This window comes from Bos javanicus, chromosome 19, assembly GCF_032452875.1.
Source record: "Bos javanicus breed banteng chromosome 19, ARS-OSU_banteng_1.0, whole genome shotgun sequence".
In the NCBI taxonomy this organism is placed as follows: Eukaryota; Metazoa; Chordata; class Mammalia; order Artiodactyla; family Bovidae; genus Bos; species Bos javanicus.
Window position 1 is genome coordinate 40,268,247 of NC_083886.1, and position 17,041 is coordinate 40,285,287.

Sequence of the window (17,041 nt, forward strand, 5' to 3'; positions counted from 1 at the left end):
AACCAACTGCCAGAAAGTCTGATTTTATACCTATTTTCACATATAACTGACTTTACTTCCTCAAATTAGATGCCTTATTTGAATAGCCAAGGTATACAATATTTACCTTCTTGGGGTGATAAGCCTTTTAATACATATAAGCTCATTTATTAATTAAACAACTGAAAAATTAGGACTTACTCCAAAAAACTTTGGTTTTCAAAGCTTGCTGCTACTGCTAAGTTGCTTCAGTTGTGTCCAATTCTGTGCGACCCCACAGACAGCAGCCCACCAGGCTCCCCCATCCCTGGGATTCTCCAGGCAAGAACACTGGAGTGGGTTGCCATTTCCTTCTCCAATGCATGAAAGTGCAAAGTGAAAGTGAAGTCGCTCAGTCGTGTCTGACTCTTAGCGACCCCATGGACTGTAGCCTCCCAGGCTCCTCCGTCCATGGGATTTTCCAGGCAAGAGTACTGGAGTGGGGTGCCATTGCCTTGTTGCAAAATCTGAAGTAACAAAATTACTAAAAATTATATTATAAAAAATTTAATGCGTCTAGCTATGAAATTTAAGACAGATTACTTTATATAAAGAGAGTAAGTCTCTGACTTTTTGTCACCATTTCTTATGATCCTGTTTTCTACTCCTCAAAATGTTAGTATCTTCTAGCATTTCACAAATGATTGTCACTCTACAGGATCCTTAACCACTGATTCTAAGGTTGTTAGGCCTTACAATGATCATGGGAAGTTAACCAATATTCTAAAATGGTGCCAATTTCAGAAACGAAGATGTTTTACTTTGTTATATAGTATTTGGCACGACTGTTAAGTTTGAATTGGCTAAACACAAAGGTTACTAATGTCCTCCTGATACATGCTCAGTATTTATTACCAGAAGAGAGACCACTTACTGAAATTTGAAAAAAAAAATCAGGATTTTATTCTTAAAGCAAAGAATGACTAGGTAACTTTGACCCAGATATCTGAAGAAAATGTGAAAGCCAATGATTTTCAAACAGATATTTATATATATTCAATAATTTAATACAATCACATCTGTAAATGAGATAACTTTTAATTCTAATATTCATATTAGTTACTTAAGTATATCATATTAGCTAAAAATCTCCAAAACTTTGTCAAATATACTTTGTATGTGTGCGCTAAGTCATTTCAGTTGCGTCCAACTCTTATTTAGAGTCCCTATGGACCACAGCCCACCAGGCTCCTCTGTCCATGGGATTCTCCAGGCAAGAATACTGGAGTGGGTTGCCATTCCCTTCTCCAGGGGATCTTCCAGATCCAGGGATCAAACCTGCATCTCTTAAGTCTGCTGTATTGTCAGGCGGGTTCATTACTAGCGTCACCTAGGAAAAAAGTATAGTGTATACTAACTATAGTGTATACTATAGTGTATACTATACCAAAGTATAGTGTATACTAACAGTCATAATCTTCAATGACTTGTTCCTGCTTTTATTAGAAATGACTTAACAATTTACCATGTCTACTGTAAAAAGTCCTTATCAAGAATGATGTAGCTCTTATATACTGATAATGCTGCTAAGTCACTTCAGTCGTGTCCGACTCTGTGCGACCCCATAGACGGCAGCCCACCAGGCTCCCCCATCCCTGGGATTCTCCAGGCAAGAACACTGGAGTGGGTTGCCATTTCCTTCTCCAATGCATGAAAGTGAAAAGTGAAAGTGAAGTTGCTCAGTCGTATCCAACTCTTAGCGACCCCATGGACTGCAGCCTACCAGGCTCCTCCATCCATGGGATTTTCCAGGCAAGAGTACTGGAGTGGGGTGCCACTGCCTTCTCCATACTGATAATAAATGACCTCTTATATATAAAGGAGTAAAGAACGGTAGAGAATACACATGACATGCTAACTTCTGTGTTCTTAAATGGTATAAACATAAATGCTTATAAAAGCATGGAGCAGTTTTGAAAGAATACATAGGAAACTGATCACTTCAGAGAAGTGGAGCTGAGAAAAAGACAGGAATAGAACAAACAACAAATTATCACTATGTATCATTTGAATTTCAAACCATGTACATGTGTTATATTTTTTTAACATTTAAAAAATAAAAGGAGCATAATGTGGTAGTTAGTAGTACAAAGTTTTGAATCAAACTGCGTGTGTTCTATGACTGCCACTATACTAGCTGTTGACCTTGGGCAAGTTATTTAAGTTAAATACATCATTTGGTGCAATAGTTTATCTTTAAAGCGGAGATCATAGAATCTATTTCAAAACGGATTAACAAATGTTTATGATGCACATAAAACAGTACATGGCACAGATTAAGCACTCAGGAGATACATGTGTGAATATATAATACACACATATATTCATATACAGGTATACATCACACACACACGTATACATATACCTTCTGGGAGTTTATGTCCTTTCTTATCTGATGAGTTCCAGCAAATATATTCTGGCTTCTTTTGATAAACACACTAATATTTTTGATTTAAAAAATTATGTCAAATTTCCTAATGCTAAACAATTGAATCTATGCTATTTTTTTTCTATACATGCTAACTAGGTTTATGTATCTTCTTCTTAGGCTATTTTAAGCCACCTTTAAATATTTTTGCTCCTCTCTTCCTCATTTTTATTTCATTAATTTCTGCTCTTAAATCTTTCTCTTCTACTTTCTTCAAGTTATCTATTCTTTTTGTCTAACATTGAGCTTGATGCCCTCTTAATTAATTTTTAGCCTTTCTTCTGAGCTAAATATCCTCTCTGAAAATAATGCTTTACCTGCATCCCACATGCTCCATATGTAGCAATTTTATTATTCAGTTATAAATATTTTCTAATTCCTGTAACAAATCTTCGACTCATTAATTTTCAGAAGTATCATTTTTCCAATATATGAGAAGGCATTTTTTGTTCGTCTTTTGCTACTGACTTTAATCTTTTCACAGTATGAACACAGAATATAGTCTGTAATGATACAGATTTTAAATTTTTAAAAAATTTCCTATCATTTCTATCAAAATAATAGTTCACAGTTTTAAACCTCATATATCTGCCTGCAATGTAGGAGACCCAGGTTCGATCCCTGAGTTGGGAAGATTCCCTGAAGAAGGAAATGGCAACCCACTCCAGTATTCTTGCCTGGAAAATCCCATGGACAGAGGAACCTGGCGAGCTTTAGTCCATGGGGTTGCAAAGAGTCAGACACGACTGAGCAGCTAACACACAATACAGTTCTACAGGCCCACCCATATAAGCTGCAGGCACGCCCAATGCTACTTATTCCCTATACCTGCCTCAGTAACAACTCTGTGATTCCTAAATACCTTGCTTATTTAGCTATTTTTTTCACTTTTCAATTTTCTTCTTACTATAACAAGTGAAGTTTGAGCTAAACTACATCTCCACTACTATATCTTTCACAAAGAATTAAAATTGTCTATAACTTCAAAGATCTGAAAATACTTTCTTTAACTTCATTGCGTGGCTAAGCACAGAATTCTAAATTGAGAGTCAGATTCACTTATAATTTTCAAGGAATGGCTTTATTAAGAGTCCAGTTTCCATTGTAAATCTACTGCTGTTTTGATTTCTGAACCTTGAAGGTAACTTCCTCCTAACTCCCTGTCTCAGGTAGAAACTCTCTGAGAGCCTCACTCTACCCCCTGAAAATTCTAAAATTTGCTTTGGTGTGGGACTTCTTATATTAATTGAGGTTCCTTTTGATAGTGTATTTTTTCAAACTTAAGGCTTCTGTCTCATCAGTTCAAAAAAATTTTCATGTTGTGTGTTTTTCAAAATTTCCCCTTCCCATTTTCTATGTCCTGTCTTTCACTAGCTGGATGTCTGGTCCTGACAGATCAGTCCTCCAATCTTCCTATTTGGAAGATGCCTCTATTTCACCTCTCAAAACTTCTTTTGTTTTTTTTACTCCTAATATATTATAATTTCCAAAGGTGTTCTTACTCTATTCCATCCTGTTCTTATTTAATGAATGTAATATTAGTAATACTCCTTAGGATACTAATCTGTTTGGGTTTGGGGGGGCTTTCTTTTCATTTTTCTTTGCTTCTTTCAATTTTCTATATTTCTATTATACTTATTGCTTTCCTTTTTGCTTTATGTTTCATTTAGAAGTTTATCAAATGTCTGGTAATTGTTGCCCCAGTGACTTTGGGATGGGCCATGCTATTTGCTTTGCACAATGAAATGTGAAGGAACATCACCATCCACGTAGAATCTTTAAATGTTTGTGATTTGTTGCTGTCTCCAGGCCCGAGCTTCTCCCCTCTGCCATATGAGAGAACAGCATGCTGCACATAGCAGCTACTCACTACAGAGCCTGGCATCAATAGTCATATGAGCTCAGTGGAGTTCAGGGAAGTTGGCAATATGTCTGCAGATGATCAGCAGTCCTCAGGGCGATGTGTAAACAAGAAATATCTGTTGTAAGCCACTGATATTTGTGATCCCATTTGTGGGTTAAAATGTACACATACACTTACGTATACATAGAATATTTCTGGAAGGATTCACTAGACAGTAAAAGTAGAAAATTCACTAGACAATAAAATTTCTCAGAGAGAGAAATTCTCTATTTTCAGGTTATAATCTTCAGTATCTTTTAATACAGGTTTATGGCAAACATTTGTTTTTATAATAATTTCACACAAAAATAATCCTAGTGAGAAAAAGACAAAATGAAAGATCTTTAAGAGTACCAGGATAAAACTTCTCCAATTTAAAATTTTTCTATAAATACTTTCATATTGAGGGAATATATTCTCAATATAAAAATTACGGAAAACAGAGAAGGGTATAAATAAGAATAAAAATCATCAATTGTCAACAACCAGACATATAATATTATTCATACCATTTTAGAGATATGATTCATCACCTTGTATGTGTAATTCTGTATTCTGCTTTTCAATTTTACATTATAATAAGTACTTTACAGTGTTAAGAATGCATAAACCTCACTTTTAACTGCTGGATGTATTCACCATACATATATGTCATAATTAGCTTAATTATTCCCTTAGTGTTGGACAAATGTATTAATTCTAATTTTTTTACTATCTCAGTAATGTCTGAACAGACACTTCTAGGCATAAGGTATTTCTTGTATTTATGACTCTTCTTTAGGATACTATATTCCTAATACCAGAACTTCCAGGTCAAAAGACATGAATATCTTTAGGCTCTTAACAAATACTGCCAGGCTGCTTTCCAAGTAAATTACATGGATTTACATTCTTAGTAGTAATATTAAGGCAGTCACATTGAGATTCATTTTTTTACTTCTGATTACGTGACAGACAAAAACTGGTATTATCAGTAGCAGTTATTTTAATATTTCTCATTACGAGGAGGACAAATATCTTCACACACTGTTATTATTCATTTGCATTTTCTTTCATATTATCTGTGGCTTTTTATATGCTCATTTATCAAAGTCTCAGTACTTTACCAACTGATTTGTATATAATTTCTTCCATTATATTAAGCTCAGAACGTCTAGTTTCTTTGTGCTTTTAAATAGCACATATAGTAATGTATCAACGAATCTTTCCTTTCATGTCCTCACTTAGCATAGCATCTCTCTAATCTCTCTAACTATACCTCAAAATCAACTGTGGAACATTTGCCTCAGATATTTGGATTCAATTAGTAGAAGAACTAGGTAGATGTAATTTTAAAAAACTGAAACCGAAAAAGTGAAAAGAATGCATTATGTTCTGGAATAGAATGACTGTCGTTTTTTACTTTTTTCTGGTGGGCTAAAAGTTGAAACGAACCTGACTGTTTTAAGCTCTGTCTTAATACTTTGTTATTGTTGTTCAGTTGTCAAGTAGTGTCTGACTCTTTGAGACCCCATGGACTGCAGCACGCCAGGCCTCCCTGTCTCTCACCATCTCCCGGAGTTTGCCCAAGATCTTAATACTTAATCTCCCTAAAACAAAGAGCTTTTTTTTTAAACAACAACAACAAAAAAGACATGCAATAAATTTGGGGGGAAGAAGTAAGATGTCGCTATTCATTATGGGATTTAATAAAAGCCATGTCTCCTACCTGGTTGGAGAGTACTAGGAAAAGACAAGGTGACTTTTTCATCTTCATTTTGATAGTTAAATCCTGTAGCATGTATTTCTGGAATGGAAAAAAAAAAATTACTTCACAGATCTGACTGGACCAAATCCAGGCTGCAGCAATTAACATTTTCAAGAGCAAAATCTCAAATAAAATTAAATATTCTGAATTTAATAAATTAAGCTCCTATTAACAAGAGTGTCATTTCAAACTAACCTATTTTAGACTATGTAACCTAAGTATGCTCCTTAAAAACAACTACACATCCTACATTAATTCGCAAAACTTCCATGATATAAGGAAATAGGGCTACTATAAATGTGAAAAGGTTTTCTACAGATTCCCAGACACACTGCATCCTTCTTTGTGTGATAATGATACTGCTTTATTCGTTGCAGTCTTACTCCTGAACATTTAAAATACAGAATAGGTTGCCAAGATTTCAGTGTCAGAGATATGTTAGTGATAAAGAACCTGCCTGCCAATGCAGAAGACACGGGTTAGGTCCCCGATCTGGGAAAATCCCACATGCAACTAATTTAAGCCCATGCATGCCCATGCAACACAACTAATGAGCCTGTGCTCTAGGGCCCAGAAACTGCAACTCCTGAGACCACGTTCCACAACTACTGAAGCCTGTGCACCTAGAGCACAGGATCTGCAACAAGATGAACCACTGTACTGAGAAGCCCTCGCACTGCAACTAGAGAGTAGCCCCCGCTCCCCATGACTAGAGAAAAGCCAAAGATCCAACACAGTCAAAAATAATTCAAAAAAATAAACAAAACAAAGAAACAGATTTATCAGTGAAAGTTCTGTTCTCCCACTCAAACACAGGTAACAATTCCAACAAGATGTAAGTCGTATTTCCACTGAAATTCTTTGTTGTTACATTTTATAGAAATAAGGAAGGTAAAAACAGGTGTGCGGATTAAATTAAGGTTTTGATTTACTCCCTACCAGTAGTAAGAAGCGGAGAAGGCAATGGCACCCCACTCCAGTACTCTTGCCTGGAAAATCCCATGGACAGAGGAGCCTGGTAGGCTGCAGTCCATGGGGTCGCTGAGGGTCAGACATGACTGAGCGGCTTCACTTTCACTTTTCACTTTCACGCATTGGAGGAGGAAATGGCAACCCACTCCAGTGTTCTTGCCTGGAGAATCCCAGGGACGGGGGAGTCTGGTAGGCTGCTATCTATGGGGCTGCACAGAGTCGGACACGACTGAAGTGACTTAGTAGTAGTAGTATTAGTAGTAGTAAGAAGAGCCTGCTTATTTAAATGATACTTCAGAATACTTAGTTGACACTTTAGGAAAAGAGCTAAGCAGATCAACTCCCACCCACATCTTCATTCCAAAAGAAAAAGTGCCCAAAGAAGGTAGCCTTAATAAGCACTTGAAAAGATGTTCAACATCTTTAATCAATCAAAACCACAGTGTGATACCACTTCATACCCACTAGGACAACTATAACCAAAAAGACAATAATAAGTTTAGGGAAGATGTAAAGAATCTGGAACCCTCACACACTGCTGATCGGAATGTAAAAATGTTTCCAAATGTTCTGGGTAACAGCCTGGCAGTTCCTCAAAAGACTAAACACAGAATTAACTGTATAACCCAGAAATTAGGTATATACCCAAGAGAAATGAATAAATATGTCCACACAAAAATGTATACACAAAGGTTCTTAGCACTCAAAAAGTAGAAACAACTCAAATGTCCATCAACTGATGAACAGATAATATGGGATATACAATGGAATACTATGTGACAATAAAAAGAAGTGTTAATATATGCTACAATATGGACAAGCCTTGAAAACATGTTAAGTGAAAGAAATCAAACACAAAAGGCCACATGTCTATATGAAATGTTCAAAATAGGTAAATCCATACAGACAGAAAGTAAACTAGTGGCTGCCTAGGGCTGGAAGGTCATGCAGAAATGGAAAGTGACAGCTCATGGATACTTTGTTTTTGGGGTGATGAAAATGTTCTAAAATTGATTCTGACGGTAGCTTAAAAACCACTGAATTGAATTCTATAGTGTGTGAATTTTATCTCAAAAAGTTTTCATTAAAAGAGAGGCAGCCTTACCAGTCACAGGCTTAAGTTTGATACGGGTAACAGTGATTCAGATTTAATAACATTCTATGAGTCAGGCAAGATGCCCACAATTCACTCTCTTCTCATAAATTACCAAAGATTAAATTCCCAATGTTTCTAATATGATGGTTCAAACATGTTTTATAAAGCCAAAATCTTTATAAAACCAATAAGAATTTATAATATGTTTTTAAAAGAACTTTATAATCAATTATTCCTCATTTTACAGATGAAGAAAATGATGTATAAAAAGTAAATGATTTACTCAAGATCACACTGCTGGACTAGAACTCAGTTCCTTTGCTATTCCTATTGCCAAAATTCTTTCTACTATCATAAGATAGCTCCTAAATTTGAACAGAAATTCAAAGTTTGGTATATATACAATACTGATGAAACAAATCTCTACTGAAACAATGACTTTTGCTGGCAAAAATCTGAGATTTGCTCTAACTTGATCCCCAAGAATAGAATATTCCTTAGCCTACAGGGAAGCTAAAAAGCACTTCAAAGATTAAGAATGCACTTTTCTAACTCAGATATAAAGTAGCATTATGGTACCTCTAAGGTACTCTGCGGAGAAGGCAATGGCAACCCACTCCAGTACTCTTGCCTGGAAAATCCCATGGGCGGAGGAGCCTGGTAGGCTGAGGTCCATGGGGTCGCCAAGAGTCGGACACGACTGAACGACTTCACTTTCACTCATTGGAGAAGGAAATGGCACCCCACTCGTTTTCTTGCCTGGAGAATCCCAGGGACCGGGGAGCCTGGTGTGCTGCCATCTATGGGGTTGCACAGAGCTGGACACGACTGAAGCAACTTAGCAGCAGCAGCAACAGCAAGGTACTCTGATCAAAAACTATCTCTATAAAAGTTTACTAAAACTAACTTGTTTTTATAAATGCATAAGCTTCAAACTGCTAAGAAATGAAGACAGAAAAGCAAAAGAATAGCAGTTTTTAAATGGAAACAATCAAATACTGTATTGCTAGATTATATCCTACTGCATATCCTTCCAAATGTACACATATCAACTACACCTGTGTATAAAACAAAGAGCAAAATTTCCTCCAAAATTCTCTCTCAGTAAAAAGAAAGTAGCCATATATCTGAATTCTTTAAAAGTCTCCTGGATTATGGGATACTCTTCTAATTGCTTCGCATGGACAACATACCACGTTTGCAAAAGTCGATTTTGAAATAACCTCAGTCATTTGTAGTTTTGTACATCACCACCACTATTCAGTGGCGTGAGCCAAAAATAAGAAATCATCCTAACTGCCTCCCCCTCCATGTCTCTTTGTCTCTAACACCATATATTCAACAAGCAAGTTCAACATTCTTAATCCCAGAATTTTCAAGGTTTTACTTCTCTCCTAGGTCCCTATAATAGCTTCTTAACTGGTCTGTTTCCATTTTTGCTGCCTTATAGTCTACGTTATAGCAGCTAGGGTAATCGGTGAGATCAAAGCCTCTAATGGGAGTCCTACAATATTCAGAATGAAAATCTAAATCTGCTTGAGATGGGCAATTATTTCTTGGAGAGGATCCAAAAAAAGCACTAACCACAAAATAAAAAAACTGACATATCAGATTGCATTAATATCCTACTGTATAACACAGGGAACTATATTCAACAGCCTTTGATAAACCATATGGAAAAGAATTATATAAAAAAGAATATAAATGTAAAAAACACTTAAAACTTGTAATTATCAAAAGACACTATGAAGAAAACGAACAGGCAAACCACAGACGAAGAGAAAATATTTTACTTTGTATAGATGCAAAAAACTTATATCCAGAATATACATAAAAACTTCTACAACCCAGTGATAAAAAGACAGGTAACCAAAAACATCTTTAACAGAATCTTTGACACTGGTCTCAGGAGTACAATATCTTTCTAGATATATTTCCTCAGGCAAGGGGGAAAAAAGCAAAAATAAACAAATGGGATTACATCAAACTAAAGGCTTTTGCACAGCAAAGGAAACCATCAATAAAACAAAACGACAACCTATCAAATGGGAGAAGACATCTGCAAACAACATATCCTATAAGGGGTTAATCTACAAAACGTATAAAGAACCCATACAACTAACAATAACAGCAACAAAAACAACCTGATTTAAAAATGGACTAAAAAGAGGAACTATTAAATAGACACTTTTTCCAAATAAGACATACAAATGGCCAATAAGCACATGAAAAGATGTTCAACATCACTAATTTTTAGGGAAATGCAATTCAAAACCACAATGAGATACTCCCTCATGCCAGTTAGACTGGTTATTATCGAAAAGACAAAAAATAACAGGCCAGTGCTCTGTGACAACATGGAGTGATGGGGTGGGGAGGGAGGTGGCGTTCAGGATGGGTGGGTTCAGGATGAGGGGGACACATGTATACCTATGGCCGATTCACGTTGATGTACGGTCAAAGTCGCTCAACTGTGTCCGACTCTTTGTGACCGCATGGACTATATACAGTCCATGGAACTCTCCAGGCCAGAATACTGGAGTGGGTAGCTTTTTCCTTCTCCAGGGGATCTTCGCAACCCAGGGATTGAACCCAGGTCTCCCACACTGCAGGCAGATTCTTTACCAGCTGAGCCACAAAGAAGCCCTGATGTATGGCAAAAGCCATCACAATATTGTAAAGTAATTATCCTCCAATTAAACAAAATAAATTTTTTAAAAAAGGTAACAAATGTTGGCAAGGATCTGCAGAAAAGTAACTTTCACACACTGTTGGTGGGAATGTAAACTAGTATAACCACTATGGAAGACAGTATGGATATGCCTCAAAAATTTAAGAATAGAACTACCATATGACCCAGATATCCTACTTCTGGTATTTATCCAATGAATACAAAAACACTAATTCAAAAAGATATACGCATCCCTATGTTCATCACATTTACAATAGCAAAGATGTGGAAACAACCTACGGACCCATCCACTGGTGAATGAACTAAGATGTGGGATATACAAAAAATGGAATATTACTCAGCCATAAAAAGATGAAATCTTGTCATCTGCGACTACATGGACGGACCTTGAGGCTATTGTGTTAAGTAAAATAAGTCAGATAGAGAAAGGATACATACCATATGATACTACTGAGATTATACACATATAAAGTAATTAGGGACTTCCCTGGTGATCCAGTGGCTAAAACAACATGCGCCCGATGCAGGAGGCCCAGGTTCGATCCCTGGTTGGGAACTAGATCCCATACGATGCAACTGAGAGTCTGCATGCCACAACTAAAGGTCCTGGGACGATCTGGTGGTAAGCACACCATAAGGGCATACAGAAGTAGAAATACAATGCTGTGCACGTGAAAAATATGACAAAATGCTGTTGTCGATGTGGAGCAACAACTAGAACTCATATTTTGCCACTGATGCCTCACTGTTGTTCCTCAAAGACTGCAAGCATTCTATAACCTCAGAGTTTCTGCAACTTCACGAAAAATTCTTTATCCAGTTACCTACACATTTTATGTCATTCAGGTCTCTGCTCAAATAATTTCTTTAGAAATCTGTTCCATCACCTTAAACAACAAGCTTCATTCTATATTCTGTTCCTGTGATTTCTGAGTACTTATCACTACATTCATTACATTACATTATTTGTTACTTATCTTCCCAAATTGAATACATGTATCTGGAATGTTGACTCCTAGTTTTGTCCACCACTCTACCTCCAATACTTGAATGATTTCTGGCACACAGTAGGTTTAGTAATCATCAGCAGAATGAATAGCTCACTTCAAAAACAACATTCTAAGTGATTACATCATGAAGATCATCAATAGTACCCATATAAAATATATTAATAAAAAGTACCTTTACTAATGATATATGAATAGGGATTTATGGCTAGAGAGAAAATTTTCAATTAAAACATAATACAGTAATTCAAAAAGGCCTTAGAAGATAGTATTTGCTCTGGAACAATCAGATTGTTCAAAGTGTGGAAAGCCATTAATATAATACTAAAGATACATGAAAAGTATCAATAAATATGCTTCAATAAAGTAGAGAAAAGGCAATATTACCAAATTAATGTTTACATTAATACAGTTATAATTTAAATTGTATATATGTAAATTGAGCATTATAAGTAGATAGTTTCCTACATCATGAATAAATAGTATCAATAACCTCATATGCAGATGACACCACTCTTATGGCAGAAAGCAAAGAAGAACTAAAAAGTCTCTTGATGAGGTGGAACAGGAAAGTGAAAAAGTTGGCTTAGAACTCAACATTCAAAAAACTAAGATCATGGCATCCAGTCCCATCATTTCATGGCAAATAGATGGGGAAACAATGGTAACAATGACAGACTATTTTGTTGGGCTCCAAAATCACTGCAGATGGTGACTGAAGCCATGAAATGAAAAGACGCTTGCTCCTTGGAAGAAAAGCTATGATGAACCTAGACAGCATATTAAAAAGCAGAGACATTGCTTTGCCGACAAAGGTCCATCTAGTCAAAGCTATGGTTTTTGCAGTAGTTATGTATGGATGTGAGAGTTGGACTACAAAGAAAGCTGAGCGCTGAAGAATTGGTGTTTTTGAATTGTGGTATTGGAGAAGACTCCTGAGAGTCCCTTGGACTGCAATGAGATCAAACCAGTCAATCGTAAAAAAAATCAGTCCTGAATATTTATTGGAAGGACTAATGCTGAAGCTGAAATGCCAATACTTTGGCCACGTGATGTGAAAAAATGACTCAGGAGAAGACCCTGATGCTGGGAAAGACTGAAAGCAGGAGAAGGGGATGACAGAGAATGAGATGGCTGGATGCAATCACCGACTCAATGGACATGAGTTAGAGGAAGCTCCGAGAGTTGGTGATGGACAGGGAAGCCTAGTGTTCTGCAGTCCACGGGCTTGCAAAGAGTTGGACATGGAGTATGTCAAGGCTGTATACTGTCACCCTGCTTATTTAACTTATAGGCAGAGTACATCACGAGAAATGCTGGGCTGGATGAAGCATAAGTTGGAATCAAGACTGCTGGGAGAAACATCAATAACCTCAGATATGCAGATGACACCACCCTTATGGCAGAAAGTGAAGAACTAAAGAGCCTCTTAATCAAAGTGAAAGAGGAGAGGGAAAAAGTTGGCTTAAAGCTCAACATTCAAAAAACTAAGACCACGGCATCCGGTCCCATCACTTCATGGCAAATAGATGGGGAAACAGTGGAAACAGTGACAGATTTTATTTTTTTCGGCTCCAAAATCACTGCAGATGGTGACCGTAGCCATGAAATTAAAAGATGCTTACTCCGTGGAAGGAAAGTTATGGCCAACCTAGACAAAATATTAAAAAGCAGAGACATTACTTTGCCAACAAAGGTCTGTCTAGTCAAAGCTATGGTTTTTCCAGTAGTCATGTATGGATGTGAGAGTTGGACTATAAAGAAAACTAAGCGCCGAAGAATTGATGGTTTTGAACTGTGGTGTTGCAGAAGACTCTTGGGAGTCCCTTGGATTGCAAAGACATCCAACCAGTCCATCCTAAAGGAAATCGGTCCTGAATGTTCACTGGAAGGACTGATGTTGAAGCTGAAACTCCAATACTTTGGCCGCCTGATGCGAAGAGCTGACTCATCTGAAAAGACCCTGATGTTAGGAAAGACTGAAGGCGGGGGAAGAAGGGGACGACAGAGGATGAGATGGTCTAATGGCATCACTAACTCAATGGACATGAGTCTGCATAAACTCTGGGAGTTGGTGATGGACAGGGAGGCCAGGCGTGCTGCAGTCCATGGGGTCACAAAGAGTCAGACATGACTGAGTGACTGAACTGAACTGAAGCTTAACCAAACTTAACCTTGACAAAAAAATCTTTAAAAAAATATTTTAAATGTGAAAATAGTAACCTTATAATCAGGCATATGCAGTTATTCAAATCTGAGCCTTCACTGTCACATCTATAAAATTAAAATCATTATCTATTCTTTAGTTATTTGAAGATTATATATAATGCACTCTATGTAAAGTGCTTAGCATAGTGTCTGGTTATGACCTTCAAAAAAACGAACACTCTTTTTCTAGATCACAATATATCTAACAGTTCTTTGTTAACTACAACTAATTCATTGTTGTTGTTGAGCCCCTAAGTCATATCTAACTTTGCAACCCCATGGACTGTAGCCCGTCAGACTCCTCTGTCCATTGGATTTCCCAGGCAAGAATACTGAAGTGGTTGCCACTTTCTTTTCCAGGGGATCTTCCGGACCCAGGGATCAAACCTGTGTCTTCTATTTGGCAGAAGGATTCTTTACTGCCACCAGGAAAGCCCACTAATTCATTATACCTGTATAAATAAGGACTCTTGCTGAAATTACTTACAACAGAGCACTACATTTCAGAAAAAAACTAAACATAATTGGCATTTTGAAATATGTGGACATAAACACACATATTTGGGTATAAGCATGCATGTGTTGAGTATGTATTTTAGTAATCAAATAAACAGAAGTAAAACTTGAATATAATCATAGCATGTATAAAACCATAACAAAAAAACCTTATACCCAAAACTACTAACAATATTCACTTTGATTAAAAAAGGTTATTCATGACAATATATACCTACAAAGTTAAAAAATAATTTGATATAATTTTGACTTAGAAGTATAAAGAATTTCAGAACTATATACACAAAATGCTATCATTTATGAGCACACACACAATACATACGTAGATACAGATATATAGACATACATATATCTATAGATATCTGTAGATATATAGACACACATGAACATATATGTCTATAAATGCTTAGAACATCTGAGGAAGGATACACACAAACCTGACAACTTTTTCTCTAGGCAGGAGAGATGGAAGGCTGGAGAGGGGGAAAGCAGGCTTACTTAGTACTGTATAACTTTTGAATTTGGCATCATGCTGCTACTGCTGCTAAGTCACTTCAGTCATGTCCAACTCTGTGTGACCCCATAGACAGCAGCCCACCAGGCTCCCCCGTCCCTGGGATTCTCCAGGCAAGAACACTGGAGTGGGCTGCCATTTCCTTCTCCAATGCATGAAAGTGAAAAGTGAAAGGGAAGTCGTTCAGTTGCGTCTGACTCTTTGCGACCCCATGGACTGCAGCCTACCAGGGTCCTGAACATATTAATTATGAAAAATTTTGTAATGGTAAAATCTTTTCAAAGATACTCCTTCTGAGATCCTGATCAAATTTGTATAGCATGTCCATTTATCAAACAAATCTAATGATTATGTGTTCTCATTCTGGGCTTTCCAAGTATGGCTTATTAAGGAGGCGGCACTCTTGCCTAGATCTTTAGGACTCTGGTCAATCATAATTAAAAAACCACAGTCATTCTTAGAGAACATAAAAGGTGAAGTGGCTCATCCTGTTTTCACAGTCTACCAGTGCAAAAAGCTTTCACTATAACCAAAAGAAGGCAGACACACTTAATTACTGTACCACTTCAGTTCAGTTCAGTCGCTCAGTCGTGTCCGACTCTTTGGGACTCCATGAACCATAGCACGCCAGGCCTCCCTGTCCATCACCAACTCCCGGAGTTTACCCAAACTCATGTCCATTGAGTCAGTAATGCTAACTAATCATCTCATCCTCTGTCATCCCCTTCTCCTCCTGCCTTCAATCTTTCTTAACATCAGGGTCTTTTCAAATGAGTCAGCTCTTCATATCAGGTGGCCAAAATATTGGAGTTTCAGCTTCAACATCAGTCCTTCCAATGAACACCCAGGATTGATTTCCTTTAGGATGGACTGGTTGGATCTCCTTGCAGTCCAAGGGACTCTCAAGAGTCTTCTCCAACACCACAGTCCAAAACCATCAATTCTTCAGTGCTCAGCTTTCTTTATAGCCCAACTCTCACATCCAGACATGACTACTGGAAAAACCACAGCTTTCACTAGATGGACCTTTGTTGGCAAAGTAATGTCTCTGCTTTTGAATATGCTACTCAGGTTGGTCATAACTTTCCTTCCAAGGAGTAAGCATCTTTTAATTTCATGGCTGCAATCACCATGTGCAGTGATTTTAGAGCCCAGAAAAATAAAGTCTGACACTGTTTCCACTGTTTCCCCATCTATTTCCCATGAAGTGATGGGGCCAGATGCCATGACCTTAGTTTTCTGAATGCTGCGTTTTAAGCCAACTTTTTCCCTCTCCTCTTTCTCTTTCATCAAGAGGCTTTTAAGTTCTTCTTCACTTTCTGCCATAAGGGTGGTGTCATCTGCATATCTGAGGTTATTGATACTTCTTCTGGCAATCTTGATTCCAGCTTGTGCTTCTTCCAGCCCAGCGTTTCTCATGATGTACTCTGCATATAAGTTAAATAAACAGGGTGACAATATACAGCCTTGATGTACTCCTTTTCCTATTTGGAACCAGTCTGTTGTTGTGTGTCCAGTTCTAACTGTTGCTTCCTGACCGGCATATAGGTTTCTCAAGAGGCAGGTCAGGTGGTCTGGTATTCCCATCTCTTTCAGAATTTTCCACAGTTTGTTGTGATCCACACAGTCAAAGGCTTTGGCATAGTCAATAAAGCAGAAATAGATGTTTTTCTGCAACTCTCTTGCTTTTTCGATGATCCATCGGATGTTGGCAATTTGATCTCTGGTTCCTCTGCCTTTTCTAAAACCAGCTTGAACATCTGGAAGTTCACGGTTCATGTATTGCTGAAGCCTGGCTTGGAGAATTTTGAGCATTACTTTACTAGCGTGTGAGATGAGTGCAATTGTGCGGTAGTTTGAGCATTCTTTGGCATTGCCTTCCTTTGGGATTGGAATGAAAACTGACCAATCACCACTTAAGTCTCTGACAAAATTTGAGA

At 37.4% G+C, this 17,041-nt stretch overlaps 1 protein-coding gene across 5 annotated transcripts in view; it reads right to left on the minus strand.

Annotated features, from left to right (window-relative positions):
* Positions 1 to 17,041, minus strand: part of NPEPPS (aminopeptidase puromycin sensitive) — a 110,005-nt gene that overhangs the window by 42,123 nt on the left and 50,841 nt on the right. For all 5 annotated transcript variants that reach the window (XM_061391550.1, XM_061391554.1, XM_061391549.1 and 2 more), the window contains one exon: positions 6,058 to 6,135. In XM_061391550.1, the coding sequence (XP_061247534.1) occupies positions 6,058 to 6,135 (78 nt within the window). The remainder of the gene's footprint in view (positions 1 to 6,057; positions 6,136 to 17,041) is intronic.